Below are 19339 nucleotides of genomic sequence, written 5' to 3' on the forward strand. Positions count from 1 at the left end.
GCATTTTATTTTGTCGACGGCGTCAACGAGACAAATCATAGCGTACGTTTCAGTCTGCGTGCATGCAAATGATGGAACGAACATAACGGATCTGTTATTTTTTTTTCTTGGCTTTTTGGCCGCATGCATGAGCTATGGGTCGACTGCAAGCGATGGCTGTCTCCTGGCAAACGAAATCAGCGTACGCCCACTAGGCATGTTTCTGTTGCGTACTAAAATAGCATGGCTAGATTAGCATGCGTGCATGAGGAACCTGCAACGAGGACCCCTGGTTTGGGGGACTGGTTCGGAGGCCGCCGTCGCATTTCTACGTCGCATTTTCATGCTGGAATTGCGGGATACGTGCGGGACATTGGCTCTAACGTGGCCCCTGTTTGTGCCCGTCAGGAAATCGGTACAAGGAAGACTACAGGACTTCGATGTCGCCCTCTGGAGGCGTCTACGTCAACAATGAGCTGGCGTCTCGGGCGGCCATGATGACATCGCTAGGTATTGTTACACTGCGTTCACCGCAGTGTTTCATGAAAAAGCTCACCAGAGGACATTCTGGCGCTGCGATTGCACTGTTACCATAGCGATCGCGAGTAATACATTGATTGCTCCTAGTCGTGCTGTGTGTGTGTGTTTAAATGCTGTTCGCAGCCAATTTGCGCTTTCTCTTACCGTCGTAACGCTCGCATACAGCAAATAAGTGCTTGACGTTCAGAACACTCTCTACTGTACAGAATAGGGGTACCTGCAAAATGCTGTTAGCATTGTTACGTTGCTCAACTTGAGCCACTATTTTCGCAGAGCTTCTCAAGCGTGAGCTGTTTTGGTACTCTAAACAGCAGTCTTCTTTTTTTGTCCCAAAACATGCGAAAAGTGGCACCTCAGTTGTTGAACTGTACTAACAACTACCTATAGATCGAAATAATTGTGATAGGAAAGTGACCTTAACATTGTTAATATAGTTAATTAAAAGTACGCATTTCGAGGCCGCATCGACGATGTCCGGACAAATCTTCCACGTCCCATCACCTTTAAGCTGTTTAAACCAACTGCCGTGCTGACAATGCACGTATACTTATCAGCACCAGGCTTCCCTCTAGTATTCGTTGTGTGAAGTCCTGTCATTCACCTCGCTTTTACATATTTATTTCCTTACTCGTCACCTTCCCCGCCATTTTTTTAAATATTCGAGCCAGATGAATGACAGCTCGAAGAACACAACAATGAAGACGCACACATAAAGCGTCGTAGAGATCATTTCGTACAGTATATTCTTACCTGGAAGGAAACACTAGCGGGACAGTATTGACAATATTACGTGGTCGCGCCGTAGGATCGGTCGTCCTCTTCGCTTCAGTAATGGGTTCTTCTCGTCGTTGACTTCAAAATCTTCAAAACACTGTCAGCTGACTTCAAAACACTGTCAGCTCGAGGAGGAGTTCACTGATTGTTCGAAGAAAGGCAACAATATTGCAGTGATTTACCCCTAGAAGATAAACTGCATGTAAACATCTAATCCGTCTCCAGTGCTGTAGTAGTCAGGAAATTTTTCAGCACTTGATTGGCAGGAAAAAAAAAGGAAGTGTCAAGCAAATGTCGACGCTAAAGAAGACAAAGTTGATATACATGGTGCTTCAAATGATTCGATGTATAAATGCTCATGATATCTTGTCTTCAGTCTCTGTCTTTTTTGTTGTTCATTATTCGCTCATTTCGTATCTTATATGTGTCGTATATTACGCGAAATTATGTTGACCTTGTGCTCTTAAGCATCGACAATTGATTAACGATTTATTTATTTATTTTTTTTTACTAAGACATAGGTTAGGCCGATCCCGAAGATAGTGGTGTCTACAATGCAACGTGGGTAATTTTCGACTATAATGGTGCTAATTATGCCCTTACTGATAATTTTACATGCTGTGCGACTAATTATCACTTCTTGTGGGCACCGGCAAATTAACCCGGCTTCCCGACACTATTACCTCGCACGAGCCTGCTTAGTCCAAGCGAGCTCACTAAATTTCCCAAAAGCTTGCCGTAAGGCGGCTTCGCCTCATTATGCCTCTATCTACGGCGGTGCACCCTTTACAGGGGTATCCAGCAATGGGGCTTAATTTCCCACATTGGCGCTAATTGCACACGTACCGTTGATTTTACCTACCCCGTGACTAATTTTCGATTTTTATTTTGTTTATACCTATATTTCAATAGATTTTTCGACTCGCTCCGATGCTCTGAAGGAGCGAAAGAAACTTGTTTTCCCTTTTTTGGAAGTGGTTACAAGACACTGAGATTTCAGATAGGCCAACCCTGTGTCGATTTAGTAAGAAGACGTTGTCTTATAAAGAAAACGGCTTTTTAGAGCCCATGAAAAAAGCTGTCAGGTTGCATATTCGTTGTTTTTCAAAATGCAATGCCATTGTTTTATAATAATCGGTAATTAAGTTGGTGTCACGCAGAGCTCCTTCGGAAATTTGAACTCGGTGTCGCCACGAGTATTTCACTGTCCTATGGTATTCGGATACAACGAGCATCTTCTATCGGTGGATGTGATGTAGTAACTGTATTAGACGTGTAGTATACCAACCAAACATGACTACTTATCACCTTTCCGGTGCCCACTTGAAATTGTCCCAAGAAACAAAAAAAGCAACAAAAAGATGTCTACTTAGGACCTAATATGCAGCACTTGTCGAGCCATTTTTATAATGCTTGTCCGCTGCACTCTGGCCGACCATATTTGTAGTCTTGTTTTCTATCCTAGTCTGCTTGTCCTAATACGTTTTTAATGCACTCTGGTGCCCAGGCAAGATGGTGGCGTCGCTGTTTTCTTCGTCTAAAGTACGGACACCGCATTTATGCACGTGAAATGCACCGGTGGCAAGGTCTTTTTTCTGGGCCCACGCATTGCAATGTCCCTCTGAGGAGCTTAAACTAATCAACGTGTAACGCTGAAAACACAACTTCGAAATAACGACACGTTTACGCGGTAGGATTTAGGTCAACGGTGAAGCTTGGAGCACTGTCTAACAGGAAAAAACAAGCGAGCACGCAACAAACGTGAAACTCTGTAGCCGGTATGAAGTCTGTCCGTGTTTAATATTTCTTTCTTTGTTTACGTCTCGGCACAAACTGCTCACAAGGGCGTTCATGCGACGCGGTCTTCCTCTCGCAACCGCGCCATTCAGTGCTGCCAGCGCACCTCTAGCGATTAAAACTGTCGCACTTGCGTTTTAGTTTCTGCGAAATCGTTTTCGAACACATTTGTTCCGCTACAGACGTTCCAGATGCATCTGTAACGCTTGCCTACCTCTGATTAAGGAAGCGCCGCATGGTTTGAAAGTTTGCTTTACTCTTTAGTTGTATCAGTCCTTACCGTCGGCAACCTTTAATTGCACAGGTTAAGTGGCTTCGTTTCTCTTTGCAACTTAGGGAAACGGGAAAAAACGATGCCGTACCCGATAGAAGCAAAGTTTAGAGCGCCCGGAATGAGTTCATCGGAACTGAGGCAGACACGCGGATCGATCTTGTATAATAACGCAATTTGTCTGAGTGCGCAGGTTCCGTACATGAAGCTGGGGAAAAAAATGTCGCTCTCTTTGCGGGACATCATTTATTGAACACTCGTTTCACATTCTGCGCGCGCTTCGAGGCCGCGGGTCGATGGTCTCTGCGGGGCGCGCTAATTGGAGCGTGCAACTGCGCGCTTTTAGGGTTAGCAGGTCTTCGCTGCCTCCTGCGATTCTGCACCGTGTTTGCGTCATAGCGTCGGCTGCAGCTTCTTGTTTCTCTCTACGACTTCGAGTAAGAAAAAGTCGTCTCGACGGGTCGTCTTTACGGAGTGCTTTCGGCTAATGCTTACGCAGGAGGTCGCCGGCTTTGCTGCAACGCACGAAAGCACCGCCACGTAGACTCTTTCTCTCTTCACACACACGCACACATGTACAGAGTGCTTTCAGCTAACGCTTACGCAGGAGGTCGCCGGCTTTGCTGCGACGCACACAAGCACCGCCACGTAGACTCTTTCTCTCTTCACACATGCGCACACATGCACAGGCGCACGCTTGCTTGCTTGCACGCTGAAGCCAGAGAGTTGCGGACCCGTGAGAAAGTGGGAACTTAAGCTGAGCGAATTGGTTTAGGGCTGCGTAACAAAAGTTAACGCGTGAATAATAAACAGCCTACGGGCGTCGTCTTGGCTCCTTTCTGTACCTCTGAGCTGCTGTTGTATATCCGGCGTGCGTGTTTTGCTAGGATTCTAGCTGCGTTATTTGGTGTCTTTTCTGGCCTGCTCATTTCGCTTGCGCCGTTTTTCAATTTACAGACGTGCTTTCTTTTTGTGTATGTTTGCGTGTGCGTGCGCGCGCTACCATGCGTCACGGCATAACTTGAAATTCTGCTTTTTTTAAATTTTCTTGGTATTCGTGATACGAATATATAATAGCGCATTTGCATGAGCATCAATCACGTCGCGTCCCCGCCACTTGACATTCATTTGACATATAATCGCATATTCATTTTCGTCGACGGACCCAAAACTCGCACTTGTTCCTTTTCGTTTTTTTTTTTCGCGCCCGCCACTTTGCGGAACATGTAAATTGAATTTGTGGGAAAATAAAGAAAGAGAAGGAGATTGAAGGCTGACCGGCACTTCCATCTTCTCAGGGCGAGGTCGCAAGCTGTGTTCTGTGTATTGACTTTCATGCCGCTAACTTCATGCCGCGGCGGCAACGTGTTTTGAACACTTAGCATTTCTACGCAAGGCTGTGATTCCTTGGCGCTTTCACCCCGCTGTGGTCACGTAGCCTTGACAGATGGTGGAGCGCGGAGCGTGAAATGTGGGCTTGGGAAACGTTCGCAGCAATCGCAGCTTTAGGGTGACACGTGCTTTTTAGCTCACGTCCAGTGGCATTTTAGAGTGAGAAACGCTCATCACGCATTTCCGTTTCTTTGTGCCATAGTGCCATTAAGAAAGCGAATGTGTGAAGTGACACTCAGCAGTGCTCTTTGCAATGCATCCTAGAAAAATATGGCGTCGCCTTCTATGCCCGTGTCTCTTAAAAGCGTCTGCGATATCATGAGAATGCAGTGATGTGGAAGGTTTGGCTTGTGTTGAACACGAGTTGGCCTGGTGGACTCAAGGCAGGGCCAAGTAAAGCTTTCGTGAGATTAAATCTTCTCGACAGGCTTTGCTTGGTTATTCCATGATACACCCTCTACTCAGGAATGTAAAGGGAGTAAACGTAAGGTAGATAAGACGTGCAATTAAAACCGACACAAGGTCTTCTCGTTCTTCCTCTAAAATTAGCTACCTGACTGTGATACAGCGTTGACATTTCATGTAACTGTCTAACACAGAAAGCCACTGCGTACGTGTGTTTTAGTAACAAATCCTGGTGTAATAATATAGCAATAATGCCATATTGCATAGGACGTTTTGACAGACAGGACACCGGTCAGCAGATGCGTTTTCAAGGTGTCCCAGTTCTTCGTGAAAATTGCCAATCCGGTGCCTCCAGACATGAAGCAGCACCACTACTTACAGCGGAGGAGCAGGTGGAGTAGATTTTAATGAAGAGAAAGGAGGAGAGGTCGGCCTGGAGAGGGCGTCTCTAGCCTGCTACTTTTCACTGGGGAAAGGGGAAGGGGGAAATACAGGCAAAGATATGTGGCAGGTTATTATGTCATGGTACAATGAGCTACTATATACACGTTGTCTAATATGCGAATGCGCACTGTCGCCACAATACACGCTAGAGCAATCTTGTCTACACAAAAAGTTAATGCGCAAATACAATTCGCCACTTACAGTGGATTTTATTGATAAATTACGCCCCATTTCATACTTAACGTACGGCGCTGTAGAAGCTAAGCAAGAAGTTCGGTCGTCAAAATGTATCACTCCGCGCGTTTCCTGGTTAGGCGGTTTGTACATCAAGTTCTGAATAAAAAAAAAGACGTGGTTCGACACTGCGCCTAAACAACATATTTTTTTTTCTTTTTTTTAATCGGCATATTGAAAATAGGCCTGGCGTGAACTTTTTGGCGCTTCTGTTGAAATTACTACGCAATGTGAAACAACGTGAAATTACTACGCAACGCCGCAAAGCACGTGTCAGTCTATGCGACACTGCGCGCTGAAACCTCCTAAAAGAAAGAAAAAAAAACTACGAAAAGCAAAATGATCTAAAATAACGTATCAGCAATCATAAAACACTGTTCGTGCATTTTCGAGGATCAATATTTTTTTTCGGTCTATAATAAATCTATACAAAGAACAGGGGCCGTGTAACATAAAACTGTTCCAATATGTTTTTATTCCAATTTCCTGACGTCAAATTTGCGCAACCGCTGACGCAAGCATTGGGCGGTCACCCGCAGGGTTGTCTGAACAAACCAATCAAATGCTCCCCTCATTCATAGGAGGTCACTTTTGTTTGCTTGAAAAACGAATAACATTGCCTGCATTGTGCGGCTTGTCTTATCTAATTAGCTGGCAAGAGGCGAGGAGCGCGCTCAAGTGGAGAGGAATTCGATGGGGCCGAGCCACTGCACTGAATATCGAAAACCGGATGAAGGGGGTAGTGCCGGCGTCTGTGATTGGTCCGCTTTCTCTTACTTAGCTTGCGGTGGCTCCTCGACAATCGCGGCGGTATGCAACGTAAGCTTAACAATGACGCTAAAACAGATCCTCAGCAAAGAAGAGTTGGCAGAATGAGGTCGCAGACGTGCCGAAAGTTTTCCAAAACGTTACACAGCCACGCAAAAAGTTTTATTACACGCAAATAAACCCATGCTCTCTGGCAGGGGTGAGTAGCCAGTGAGCGATCGGCGGCAGCCATCTTTTGTTCCTTTTGGAGCGGGGCAGCCTGCAGCTATTCAGAAGAAAATTCAGTTTTGTTCGGCCTAATGCATCTTCAATGCGTACGCGTCACTTTGACGTGGTAAGTTTTTGTGGTTTTGTGACGTCGCGTGAGAGGCAGGTGAAGTGGGTGCAGCCCGAAAACTTCTGACCAATAGCCGAGGGCTAATGGCAAAAAGGCGTCGAATCAGAAATAACAATTTTTGTTTTGTTCAGTCAAATTATGCATAATCACTGTGTACATGTCACATCAGATGAGGAGCTATCGCGGTTTTCGTGACGTGGCATGACAGACAGGTGTAGTGGGGGTGGTCCAAAAAAGTTTTTGACGAATCGCGGTGGGCTGATTGCAGAATTGGAACAGAAAAGTTTGGAGTAGTTTTACGTTATAGCGCCCAGTTTCATATAACTTCTTGCGAGAACGCCAAGCTACTTGTTGGTGCGAATGCAGCCACTGTAAAAAAAAAAAAGCATCTCTAACAACCGCAGTGCCGCACGCGATGTATGAAACGGAGTACTGGGCGCCTTCCCTAATGATCATATGTTCAGTTAGTGTAAATTTCGCACTTTTGTGTGCTATAACTATACGCCTCGGCAAACATTATACAGCCGCGGGCTTATGTAAACTAGTACTACACTGTTCACTAACAAAAGTGCAAAACTCTTCAATGTTTGTCGTGTGTTGTCTTCGTAATGTAAGGGGGCGAATGTACATTTCGAGGAGGCACTGCGGAGTGGCCATAATTCATGTGGTAGCTTCTAGCTATGATTGTAACGAACATGTGTGTATTACGATATTACTTCAGTTTGAGCATTTCTTGTTGTGCATGAACGACGTATACGACGTCACGTATACTGTACAGGGGGATCAGGTACAGCTTCTACAGCATTATTGGAGATCGGGGCCCTTATCCACAAAAGAAGTGCTCGTGCTAGAACTGTTCGTGCCAGCCAATCGGAATTCCGGACATATTATTAGTGAAGGCAGCCTGCCAGTGAGAGACGGCAGTTACGAAGAAAATGCTATGTACATTCGACCCCTGATGTATACAAGTGGATCGGACCAAAACATTCAGATAATTGCTCTTTACGATGGCGGCCGTGATCACGTCAGTGCAAGCCAAATAAGCCTATGTGGTATGGTGTGGTTCCATAACCCCGGCAAACGATGGCGCCCAGTTGAAGTGCAACAGGGAAATACGCGCAAGTTATCTAGTCTAAGAAACCGCATGTTTGAATTCATTTAACTCGCATTGTACTCACCACGTGGCTGAATAGACTCTTTTTTCTTATTGGCATGACATGAAGATATTTGCGTGCTTATACGACGCCGGCTACTGTTATGTGCCAAGATCAGAAAGCATTAAACATGTTTAACCACATAAACACTGATTGTCCAATTTCTCTGTGGAAATGAGTGCGTTGCAATAGATTCCACATACAATGACACTAAAATGCAGCAGTAAAATCACCGGTGTGAATAAAGGTTTGCTTGGGACATCATTGCCGATCTCATAACTACTTAGATACGTACCATCTCGCTGCGAGTTACTTTGGTGAGGGCGAATGACGCGTGTGCATTAAAAAAAAATCTATGCGCAGGCCTGGTGTTCCTTCAGTACCGGAGCGAGACGAAGCGGGCCTTGCTGCCGAACGAGATCACGTCGATCGACACGGTGAAGGCACTGTTCGTGCGATCCTTCCCAAAGCAGCTCACCATGGAGTATCTCGATTCACCGCACATACGCATTTACATACACGACCCCTCCAAGGATATGTTTTACGAGCTCGAGGACCTCAGGTGAGCAAGCATTGCTTCGTATGTGTGCTTGTGTATGGACGGGAAAGGACGTGTCATTTTCGTAGGATGAATTTGGCCATAATACGAGGAATGGTTTCACAGTGGCTGCGATGTTGTACCCTGTATGCCAGGCAGTTCAAGCAACAAACATAAGAGCTTTGATTAAAATATATCGTATCAGTCTTTATGCATGATTATGTAATATGTAAATGCCAGCTTTACGGATCAGTTATGGTTACTTGCAGGCAAACCCTCAGTGCCCAAGCACCGCGTTTCATGCTTTCCTGAAAGTACCGTTCGTGGGAAAAGTGAACAAGCTCACTCAATTCATTACTGTCTCTCTTACCTGTGTAACCTGTCCTCATTATTTCGATCGATGTTGTTTGGTCACATTTTATAGATTCTTCATATTGTCGTTAAGCGGCGAGCAAGTAATGAGCTAAAAAAAAAAGAAATATTGAAGTCTGGTTTCTCATTACCATCTTGGCTTTCTACCGTATTCGTAGCTTTCATTTTCTTGGTGTTTAAGTTAGCAATATTTTGGTGTTGGCTTGTATTGTGTTCTCTGAGAAAAGTAATATATGCATTCTCAAGCAACTTAAAATTTCATGTCACATTTCGAACTCTGTAAGACCATGTAATCTTGGTTATAACATTAACTATAGCTGAATCTATATGCAGGGCATTTTGTGACATCACTTGTTTGTTGTAATCGTGCATTCTCTCTCCCTCTCTTCTTTTAATAACTGCATTTATGTAGAGATTGGTGCCTATATGTGGTGTCAGTTACTTCTCTTTGCTGAGATGATAGTCACGTTTATATTGGTCGTACGAGAAACAATAACTGGAAGAAAAAACAGACACACAAGGATATCACATCCCAAGTTTCGCATACACAAAATAGCAATGTTCATAGGTGTTCAATGTTCTTTTGACGTCTCTCTTGGGTGCAGCATCCGGAGCACAACACTTGTCATCTCTTAGCCATGCATCACTACTTTGTCCCCAACACTTGTTATCTCTTAGCCGTGCGTCACTGCTTTGTCCCCGTGCGACAGGGACATCCGAGATCGATCAGTGATACGCATATACGAGCAAGATGTCAACGACGGGGGTGTCTACAGCACGTACGACCAGGATATGAGCTACTTTTCGGAGCCAGAGTTCGACTCGGAATACCAGAACCAACACATCCACAGGGCCAAGGTAAGTCGATCCGCTCTCAAGCCAACCTGCGGGTTTATTGTTATACTCTGGCGCATTAAATGGCCGCCATTGCCCACATTAATATGGCAAAGCTTAAAGAGGCACTGATGACATATATATTTAGTTAAGCCAGGTGGCGATGCTGCCTTCAAGCCTCTGCAGTAGGTCGCCATGATGTCATAGATTTTAACAGCATCTACCGGACTTGGAAAAATAAACTAGCCAATTGCATTATTGAAGAGCCGCAGACTCAACATAGCAAGTTTAAAGAATTTTTACTGTACCAAAATGGCCCAACTATATAAAAAAAACATTTTGATATCTGTGACGTCAAATTGACATACATGGCGTCGAGTTTTCGGCATGAAATGAAAAATAGAAAAAAGGAAAGAGGAAAGCAATAAAAAAAATGGAGAAAACTTGGCCTCCATTCTCTCCAGCAAAGATCAGTTTTTCCCCGCCAAATGGACGAAAATAAGGTTTTAAAACAATACCAGCCTAAAGTGATTCAATATTGCTTTCTAGTGTCTCTATAAAAACCGTGTAACTAATGATAGAAATCATTATTGCCGCAATTTTATTGGCGTAACATAAAAAAAGGTCAGGAGACAGAAACTCGTACTTGAATGGTGGAGCACATAAATTCTCCTTACCTATAACTAACTGTTTTCCTCAATGAGCAAAACTGGCATTCAGTAAGGCACATGAACTGCAATAGTCTGAGCGCTATAACTGCGTCGTTAAGCGGAGCATAAGTACTCATCTGCCGGTAGAATTACGCAGTCGTTACCGCCATTACGATATAGTACAGTCGAGTTAGATGGAAAAGATCAATAAATGTCTAGCTTTCTAACTTCGCAGAAAGGTTTCAACAGCGCTGTTGCATTAGTGAGCACTGTGTTCAGTTCCTGGTATGCTTAAATGTCATTGCAGCGAAGATGATGCTCTCGAAGCAGCTGTATCGGACGTGGTGCGTCTGCTTTAACTGTTGAAAATGCCGAAATTCAACTAGTATAAGTGTAGCTAAGTTGCGGCTTTCAATGTTGCTAGATTGAAGGACTTCCAGAAGACATGGATGGTGAAGGCGCCTGGTCTTTCGTATTCTCATCTCGTATTCCTGTGCCACCATCGGACCGACGTATGCCGTTCCTGTTCGTCCCTTCTTGTCGCTTAGGGGGGCAAGTCTCAAGGAGCGGGCTACTATGGAGTGCCGGCCTATCCACCACAAGGCAGAACCCAGACACTTCCGCACGGCGCAACCATTCGCCCCTTCTCACCCGCCCCACAGGAGAGGCCCAAGCCAAGCCCAGGTCAGTTCCGTGACACCAAGCCCTTCAAACACCTCCAGACAGGCTGTCCTCCCTATTTCCTTTATTTTCTCTTTGATGCAGCACACAAGCTATTAGTTCCAATTGAAAGATAAAGCAGTGGACTGAAGAGCGCAACGTAATGATGAATTGTTTTGCGGCTTCGCAGTATGAATGAATTTGTTGTTTTATGGCGCAAGGGCCAATTATGACCAAAGAGCGCCAGGCGGCTTCACAGTATAAAAAAGAAAGTTGACATACCCATATGAAAAACGGACGCGAGCTTCTGCTCACTAAGGCCAGCTTTACATGCAAACAGTCAACAACACAAGTAGATTGCAGTGTGCTTCTGAACATTTATGCAGTATTCAAACGTCTTCTAATATATCATTTGTTCAATAACCACTTTAGAAGTGAGTGAAATTTTCAAAACTTACACATCGCCAGCTAACATTTATCTTGCTGATTCGGCGTGTTACTAGTAAGGGACATAGAATTTCGTTTCAGTTATGTAGTATTAACTAAGCTACATGTTAGTGTTGTGATTTAGTTCACGAGATTTCTACATAAAAAAAAAAAACTTTTTTTTTGCCTTCTACTTCATGTAATCTAAATTTGTGTTGCCACATAGCAGCTTTTCTGAGAAAAACTATGCACAGTTCAGGAGTTGTCAAGTGCTTTTAAATATCAGTATTCGCATACTTGATGGCTTCGCAGCTACTGCTTTAAGGTAATGTCTCTATTTGCTGTAGCTTACATCCACACCTCAATGCATGAGAGGCAGAGAGGGAAATATTTGTTACAAAAAGAGTGGTTGACCTTACAAGGAACACAATATTTTAGGAGGGACATAGTTTCTGCGAATAATAAATTGATTATGCATTGTGCAACGAAGCAGACACTTTGTAGAACTTTTTGCATTGGTTTGAAATAACCGAAATGGCAAATTCTAATTTCGATTGCTGAGAGTCAGCTAGGGACTCAGGATGGCACCATTAAATGAACGATTGCTTATCGCGATAATATGCCTCCAGATGTGCCGCAGTAACGCAAGCACTGTATCACTGCTTAAAGTTCAGATACCAATGTGCATTCAATGGTGCCACATAGCAAGGCTGCTTCACAAATAGAGAACATGACAAGCCATGTCTGCCTCTTTAGTTCGAATTGAGAAAAGCTTCATGGCCACCTGTAATTGCAAGGAACTACTCCGTGGCTCGATGCGGTGTCCCAGATGCACACATTTGGACATTCGCTAAATTAAACATGCCCCAAGCTGACCGTAAGGGGGACTAACTAGATCCTCACAGCACCGCAATGCTGTGAAATCTGCCTTTGACTAATATCGGTGCCACGCTGTGAACTTCAGTGGTCATCGAGTGCGGTTGTTCTTGAATGCAGCAACATCCGTGTTAGCGTACGCTATGCCGTAGCGGCTGTCTAGCAGTTTTATAGTCTCCGAGTGCTTCGTAAAGGTACGTGATTCACACTATCTGTCATGCCATGATTCGCACTACTGATGCCCTTTTAAAACTTGATACAAAGGTTGAAATATTCAACGGTGTGAGGCTTTATAACATGCGTCTCCCACTCAGTACACCAGTCATTCAAAAGTTATTGGTTTGCATTATTTTATGTTGCCATTCCTTGTTTTAACCGCATGCACCAACATGCTTCGAAGGCTGCTTTCCCGCTGTGTTCGCATCTTCCCCACGCCATGGCCCCACTGCAATAATGCTCTGCCCTTCCTCGCATGCCTTCTCTGGTCGCTTTCATGCACTGCCTTGGTTTGCCACGATACGTGACCGTACTTCTTCTTCTCTCTGCTGCCGCCACTGCACAGGCTACTCGCAAACCCTTCCCCGTGGAATGACCTACTCGTCGGTGGCGCTGAGTCCGGAAAAGAGGCAGCCTGGCCTGCTTGTGACCACCGCTGGTCAGTGGGCTTTCCTCCTCATCTATAGCACAGTGTCCTCACATCGCACTGCTTTGCCGCTACATTTGTTTTCACTCGTCTTACGCCTCCACTTACGCACAAACATGTCACCCCAGCATGAGCTGCCATGCCATGCGAACCAGGGTGCCTGTGTGTATGAGCGCCGCCACACGAAGGGTAGTGACAGCTTTTGACAACGTCCCCGTCGCCTCGCCATCATATTTTGTCAGAGTCACAGAAGTACTCGAATTGTGTTTTCAGACCCAAAAGCAGCGATTAAATGCAGTTAGCCTACGGACTTGAGTGCATAGGCTAGCCGCCTGCAACTTGATTTATCTAAGCTTGTCCTTGCGATGGTTCTGGCGTTTTGCAGCTTCAGCGCTACGGACATCCTCATTTGTTGGTTCACATTGTCAGCGAACGTCAAAACTCTTGAAGCACTGACCCTAGTGAAGCATGTAGTACTTTGCTCTTCAGTGTTCATATGCCGATGCATCCTAACGTGAAACAGAGAAAAACCAAAGAGAACCGTCAGACGAACTTCCATAAAAATATTGCCAGATCCATCTAATGCAAATTGCAAAAAAAAAGTTGAAGGGAGACGTCAGACGTAGACGTTCCCTATGTCGTTGTCAAAGTGCCCTCTCCATCCTTCGTGTGTTATCATTGCACGTACAGTCGCACACAATATGCGTGTGATACAAACGAGATAAGTAGCAGAGTTATTAAGCAGTACAAGATTACTCTGTCACAACAGAAAAAAAGATCGCCTGGGACAAGTTGCCGCATTTTCCAATAATTTCGCCCAGCATTACTTCTACTGATTAGTTAAACAAGTTTATTTCAATGACTTCCTTTCTTTAAATGATTAATCTTCGCAAGCATTATAATGGCTATTGCATCATCACGTTGTCAGTTACTGTAGAAACGTGGAGGGGCAGAGGTTGTAAGTTGAAGGGGATCTGTCAATGGACACCAACTCTTTTCAAAAGGGCTTGTTGTTGGGCAATTTGGTGAAGTATACTATACATCGTTTTTCATGGTGAAAAAGACAGACAATATACGGAGAACATGACACACGCTGTCTGTGTGGCGTCCCGTTTTTTTCACGAATGTATAGTGCACTGTATACCGAATGCTTTAGACCATAAAGAAAACGCCGCAAAGGGATATCCATTTGTGGAAACGTCGGCACCTTCGCTGCTTCGACTCCTCCTGCATTGAGTTTGATTTTTTTTTTCAGCTCCCTATTCTTTTGAAGCAAGTACGTATTGCAAATACACTGGGTGTTCCCAAATGACTCGTAACCACACAGCCATCCTCAACTAGGCATTTCAAATAAAATTAGCAGAGCAGTCTTACAATTGTTAACAACTATAGGCACAAAAATATCGGTATCTAAACAGTGCCCTATGTGAATTCGCGCATGTAGAATTGCAAGGTTTAAGGTTTGCATTATCGGCAACATCGAGTTTCGCGTACTTCATTTGGCCTTTGAAAAAGCACAGCTCGCAGTGCTGCTGTTGTTAATGTCATTTAATACGCTCATTTAAGTCAGCTGAAAGTGCGCTTATGATGAGATTCCACTCAGGAACATCTCGAGCTTCTATTTTTTGCCAGCATGAGATGTTTTCCAAAACAGATGCTAATAATCTCAATTTGTTTCTATCAGGAACTCGAAGCGCACTGCTCCTGTGCTGTGCGCTTCATTTACCAGTCGTGGTAACTTTCACGTTATCTTTACATGGGTTTATTTACCGTTTTGTCGTGTATTTTTTTTTCAAATAATTATCGTCATTCATAGTGCCTTGTACTGAAACACTTGTACTGAAATGATGAAGTAGCAAACGCAAGTGCTTTCAACGTTTCCACCTAATCCAAGTTAAGCATAATTACTTAAGAAAGGAAAACGAAGGTGCTGTACATGTCGCATAAGGTAGGACATATAAATTGTGTAGTCACCTGGAACTGTCTTTTGGAGCAATGTGCTTAACAGCATTAAGGTAGCGCGCTTTTATGTGCACGCTATGTCGGCATAATCACAAATCTTCTGGCAGTTTATCAAGAAACTGCACTCCATCCCTGATCAATCCAGCATTGTGTTTTTATCTGCCTTAAACATACGAAAAAAATGCTGTAAAAAGAAGGAAAGAAAAAAAAAATACAGCACGCCGCTTCACGCTTTTCATAAAGTCAATATGAGGCCCCTCTGACAGCGGTGGCATTTTAGTGAGTGACAACCTCGCAAGGTTTAAAACAGACTTTGGACAAATGTGTTATAGAACCGCACTCAGGCGCACTTTTGTTGCAGTGACGGACAGCATGACGTTCACGTAAGCAGCGGGAAGTGCAGCATCTGGTTTATTATCTCACATTGAAGAGTCAGCGTCCAGCAGAGGTGTCAGGGCTTGACAGTTTCTTCGACCCAGTCGACTTATTCGGGTCGCTTTCAAGCGAGATATTTGTCGAAAGCTTAAAAGCAGGGCGGTACACAAATTTGGTATTCACCGATTGCCTACCAATGTCACTGGGAGGACCGAATACGACAGTCTCGTCCGAATATGTCACTGCTATTGGACTCCTGTCTGGTAGCTGGCGAACAGGTTGAGCTTAAATGAGCGGCATTTTGGCTTGAGTCGTACATGATTTTGGTTGGGTTGGCTGTAGTGGTTCTGTGTCCAAACAGTGTGCATGAAAACTGGACTTGTTGCATGTGCTGATGTGCCATTCGCTTTTAAGCAGTACAAACATCGAGGTGGAAAAAAAATGACATGGCTGTAAAAAAAATGTTATCACAGATTTACGGACCCTGGTTAATAAACTCGCGTCCTTCGGCTTTGGGCTGCTTAAGAAAATAGGGCACCCGTTGCTTGCCTGCTTCCCGACAACCCGTTGTACAAGCGTAACATGTCGCCGCCTTCTTTCCCATTCCTTATTTTACGGTTCATGGCCACACAAAAGGCTAACAGGTCACGACAGAACAACATACAAGAAAAGCTTTCATTAAGAATGGTGTGGAGAAAGAGCTTCGTCTTTCTACATAGAACAATTCAATGTATATATTGGCATGGCGTGATCGAAAAGGCTGTTACACCGTACGAGTGACAACTGTACCAGCGACAATGTCCGCCCCATGGATGCTCAGTCTGGATGAGAAACAGGAAAGTTGCTGTGTAGTTATAGAGGAACTTCAAAGAAGCGTATACAGTATCAGAAACACCGGAATACGAACTACCACACTTAGGTCTAGAGCGCTCTAAGAAACCTGATGCAAATCAAACAATGCGTATATTATGCCAGCAGCCGGTAAGTTATTGGCACTGTAACTAAAGATGCTGCATGCATGTTCGTGGAGTCACCTCTGCCCGCAAGCAGGCCTTTCTAAATCGGCAGGGCAGACGCTTTAAAGGCAGCAGTGTATAGACTGCTGTATTTAGCTCTGGTGACCACTATTGGTGAGCTGCATCATCGCTGTACCCAGTTTTTCTTTTTTTTTTGAACTTGGACTGAACCAAAACCACCTAGATAGCACAAGGCCTGTTCATTCCAACCCACAACATCATGCTACTGGCCCGAAATTTCTATCGGCAATGCTGGCGTGACGAAAGCGGTGGCGTCAAAATTGCCGCGGCTTACTCGGGAGCATACCCATTAGATTATATGGCAGTCAGGCCAGTAGCACGACATCATGGATGGGAGCGAACAGGCCTTGTGCTATCTGGGTGGTCTTGACTGACTGTGTTGTCTTGTCGGGCACCATTCTAATATGCCTGCGCTCTTCCGTTGCGTGTGCTTTCCTTTTTGTTATACGCTTCCTTAATAGGTTGATATTTCGCCATCGTTGTGGCATGCTTTTGGTGTTGTGTTGTGACCTTCCCTTATTATTTGTGTGCAGATCATCTTTGACTCACAGCGAGAACAATGTGGTTAAGCTGTAAGACAATCCTGAACGCGCATTTTTCACGCACTGTGGGTTGGATATAAAAACACACACAGGCATTTTGCTCATAATCGCTGTTTAGCACACAGTGCAAAAAAAAAAAAAAGAAAGCAAATAACCGAGCACACCATGTATCAGAGTAAAGCACGCCGCAGCCTGCAGCTTCCGTGCTGCGCTTTTTAAAGGTCCTGTTTTTTTTTTCTTTTATTATTATTTGATGGTACACCACTTTGCACAAGTCATAGAGGCGTATTACAATAAAACGTACACTTCCGCACATGAAGGATGTCTTGTGAAGCCAACACCACGAGACAAATGCCAGTCATTCTCCTATGTCCCGACAAGGACAGATTAAACAGTTGCTTTTGTCTGTATAGAGTCTGTCAGCTGCTCAGAGCAATCAGAGGGTTAATGTTGAATGTCACGTCACCGCCAGCACTACGTTGTGCATTGAAAGCAGAACCGCTGCTGTGACAATTTGCGATTTATTTTTTTCCCTTTACAATCTATTGTGTACTGTTGTCCATGCTGTGATTCAGAACAGAAAGTTTTGGCACGCTGCAGACACGGCCTACTGCTGTCTACTTAACTATACTACGACAGTCTGTCGTGAAGTCTATTGAATGTGAATCGCTGCTGTCAACAGAAATTCTTTGTCGTAGTGTGGCAGGACTTCTGGAAAGATGCAAAGATTTCTGACGTTTCAACAGAGCCAGCTGTGTTGGCACGACCCGATTGAGTTGCAACACACAACCGTGTCGGCAGTGGTTCAAAGTAGCAAAGACAAAAAGCCAGCCAGTTAAGCACCTGGCTTGGGCTGCCTTCTTTATTTTTATTGTCTATGCTATATAATTGGATCCCTCTTCATGAAACCTTTATTATGCCTCAGACTTACGCGGTCATGTTACAACACGTGACGACATACGAGGCTTTGCGATGACGACAGATCCTCGACGTAACAGGATGTGCTGCGGTTAGGACATTTCTGACCTGTCATTTTGTGCTTTAATATGACAAGGAATTTCGCTTGCCACGACAGAACAATTTCTGGTTCGTTTTTCAACCACTCGGTGACAACGTAAGAATGCAGAGGCCAGTACACTGCGGTCCAACTCAGATAATTTGTATAAATGCGCCAGCCAGTTACCTTCTCTTTTATCCGTGATGTCTTAACGCGATGGCAAACTTCCTTCAAAGTCGACGTCCCACGAGAAATATATAGGAGTGCGGAGGCACAGTACAATGCTGTACTGTGGGCGGAGCTCGTACTGGTTTCTTGGATTGTCACCGAGTGCTGCTATACCGCTCCTGCCAGGCGCTGTAAGTGAGCATGCTCGTGTGGCATGCGACTCGTGCACAGCCGGCATTTAGCAGGAGCAGTGTATCAGCAGGATGTGCGGAGCATGGCAGCGGCATGCTGCAACTGAAATCCCTGGATAAGCTGTTTGGAGAAATCTAAGTATCGACAACTATCCCTCATATACTTTCAACAGTGGGGTACCATCTGGCCTTTACGGCAGTGAGGAGCATATATACAGTTTAAACGTCTTGAAGGGCCAGCGCAAGCTGACGAAGACAGAAGGCAGGAACACATAGGACAGCGCTGAACTCACAGCTAACTTCATCCGAAGGCATACACAAACTTATGTACTACAACCCATAGTCATGTGCTCTCCCATCGATGGTGTCATTATCAGTACGCAGCAGCAAAAACGCAAGAACCTGTAATCTAATGCTACACTATGAGGCGGCTTAAAAATTCAGATTCACTGTCATACAAATTTAACGATGGCATGCTTTCACAACATGATCCTTTTTTTTCTTATATAGTAGGCCTCAATAATCTCCCTCGTAGTCTGATTTCTATGCATGGAAAGTATTGTGTCTTCGTAGAGTGGAGTGCATGCATGCTCAGAGCAATGCCGCACGCCATGTGAATAGACATTACCCATTAGCGAGCACCTATGCTCAGGCAACCTAATGTTCAGGCATCGACCTGTTTGGCCGATATAGACGTGACCGCAGGAAAATGGAAGCTCATAAACAACTCCCATTCTACACTGCACAGGCGGGGATGTATGCTGCACAGCGCAGCCTTTCCCAGCATGAGTGGAGGCAGTCTGGGCCAACTTCCTATCAATCTTACCGCAAATTTTGATGATCTTGTTAGGGAGAGAAAAAACAACCTTTGCATCAAACCTGCCTACATTTTTGAGGCTGTGCGATAGCGTATATATGTACATACTTTAATTACAACCAGTTTTTTTTTCTTCTTGTTGGCCGGCTCTGAATT

At 44.6% G+C, this 19339-nt stretch overlaps 1 protein-coding gene across 2 annotated transcripts in view; it reads left to right on the top strand.

The window, feature by feature from the left end:
- LOC142572982 (coiled-coil domain-containing protein AGAP005037) overlaps positions 1-19339 on the top strand; it is a 591568-nt gene that overhangs the window by 481210 nt on the left and 91019 nt on the right. For both annotated transcript variants that reach the window (XM_075682461.1, XM_075682462.1), the window contains exons 6-9: positions 8459-8657; positions 9716-9863; positions 11038-11173; positions 13014-13106. In XM_075682461.1, the coding sequence (XP_075538576.1) occupies positions 8459-8657; positions 9716-9863; positions 11038-11173; positions 13014-13106 (576 nt within the window). The remainder of the gene's footprint in view (positions 1-8458; positions 8658-9715; positions 9864-11037; positions 11174-13013; positions 13107-19339) is intronic.

This window comes from Dermacentor variabilis, chromosome 2, assembly GCF_050947875.1.
Source record: "Dermacentor variabilis isolate Ectoservices chromosome 2, ASM5094787v1, whole genome shotgun sequence".
Lineage (NCBI taxonomy): Eukaryota > Metazoa > Arthropoda > Arachnida > Ixodida > Ixodidae > Dermacentor > Dermacentor variabilis.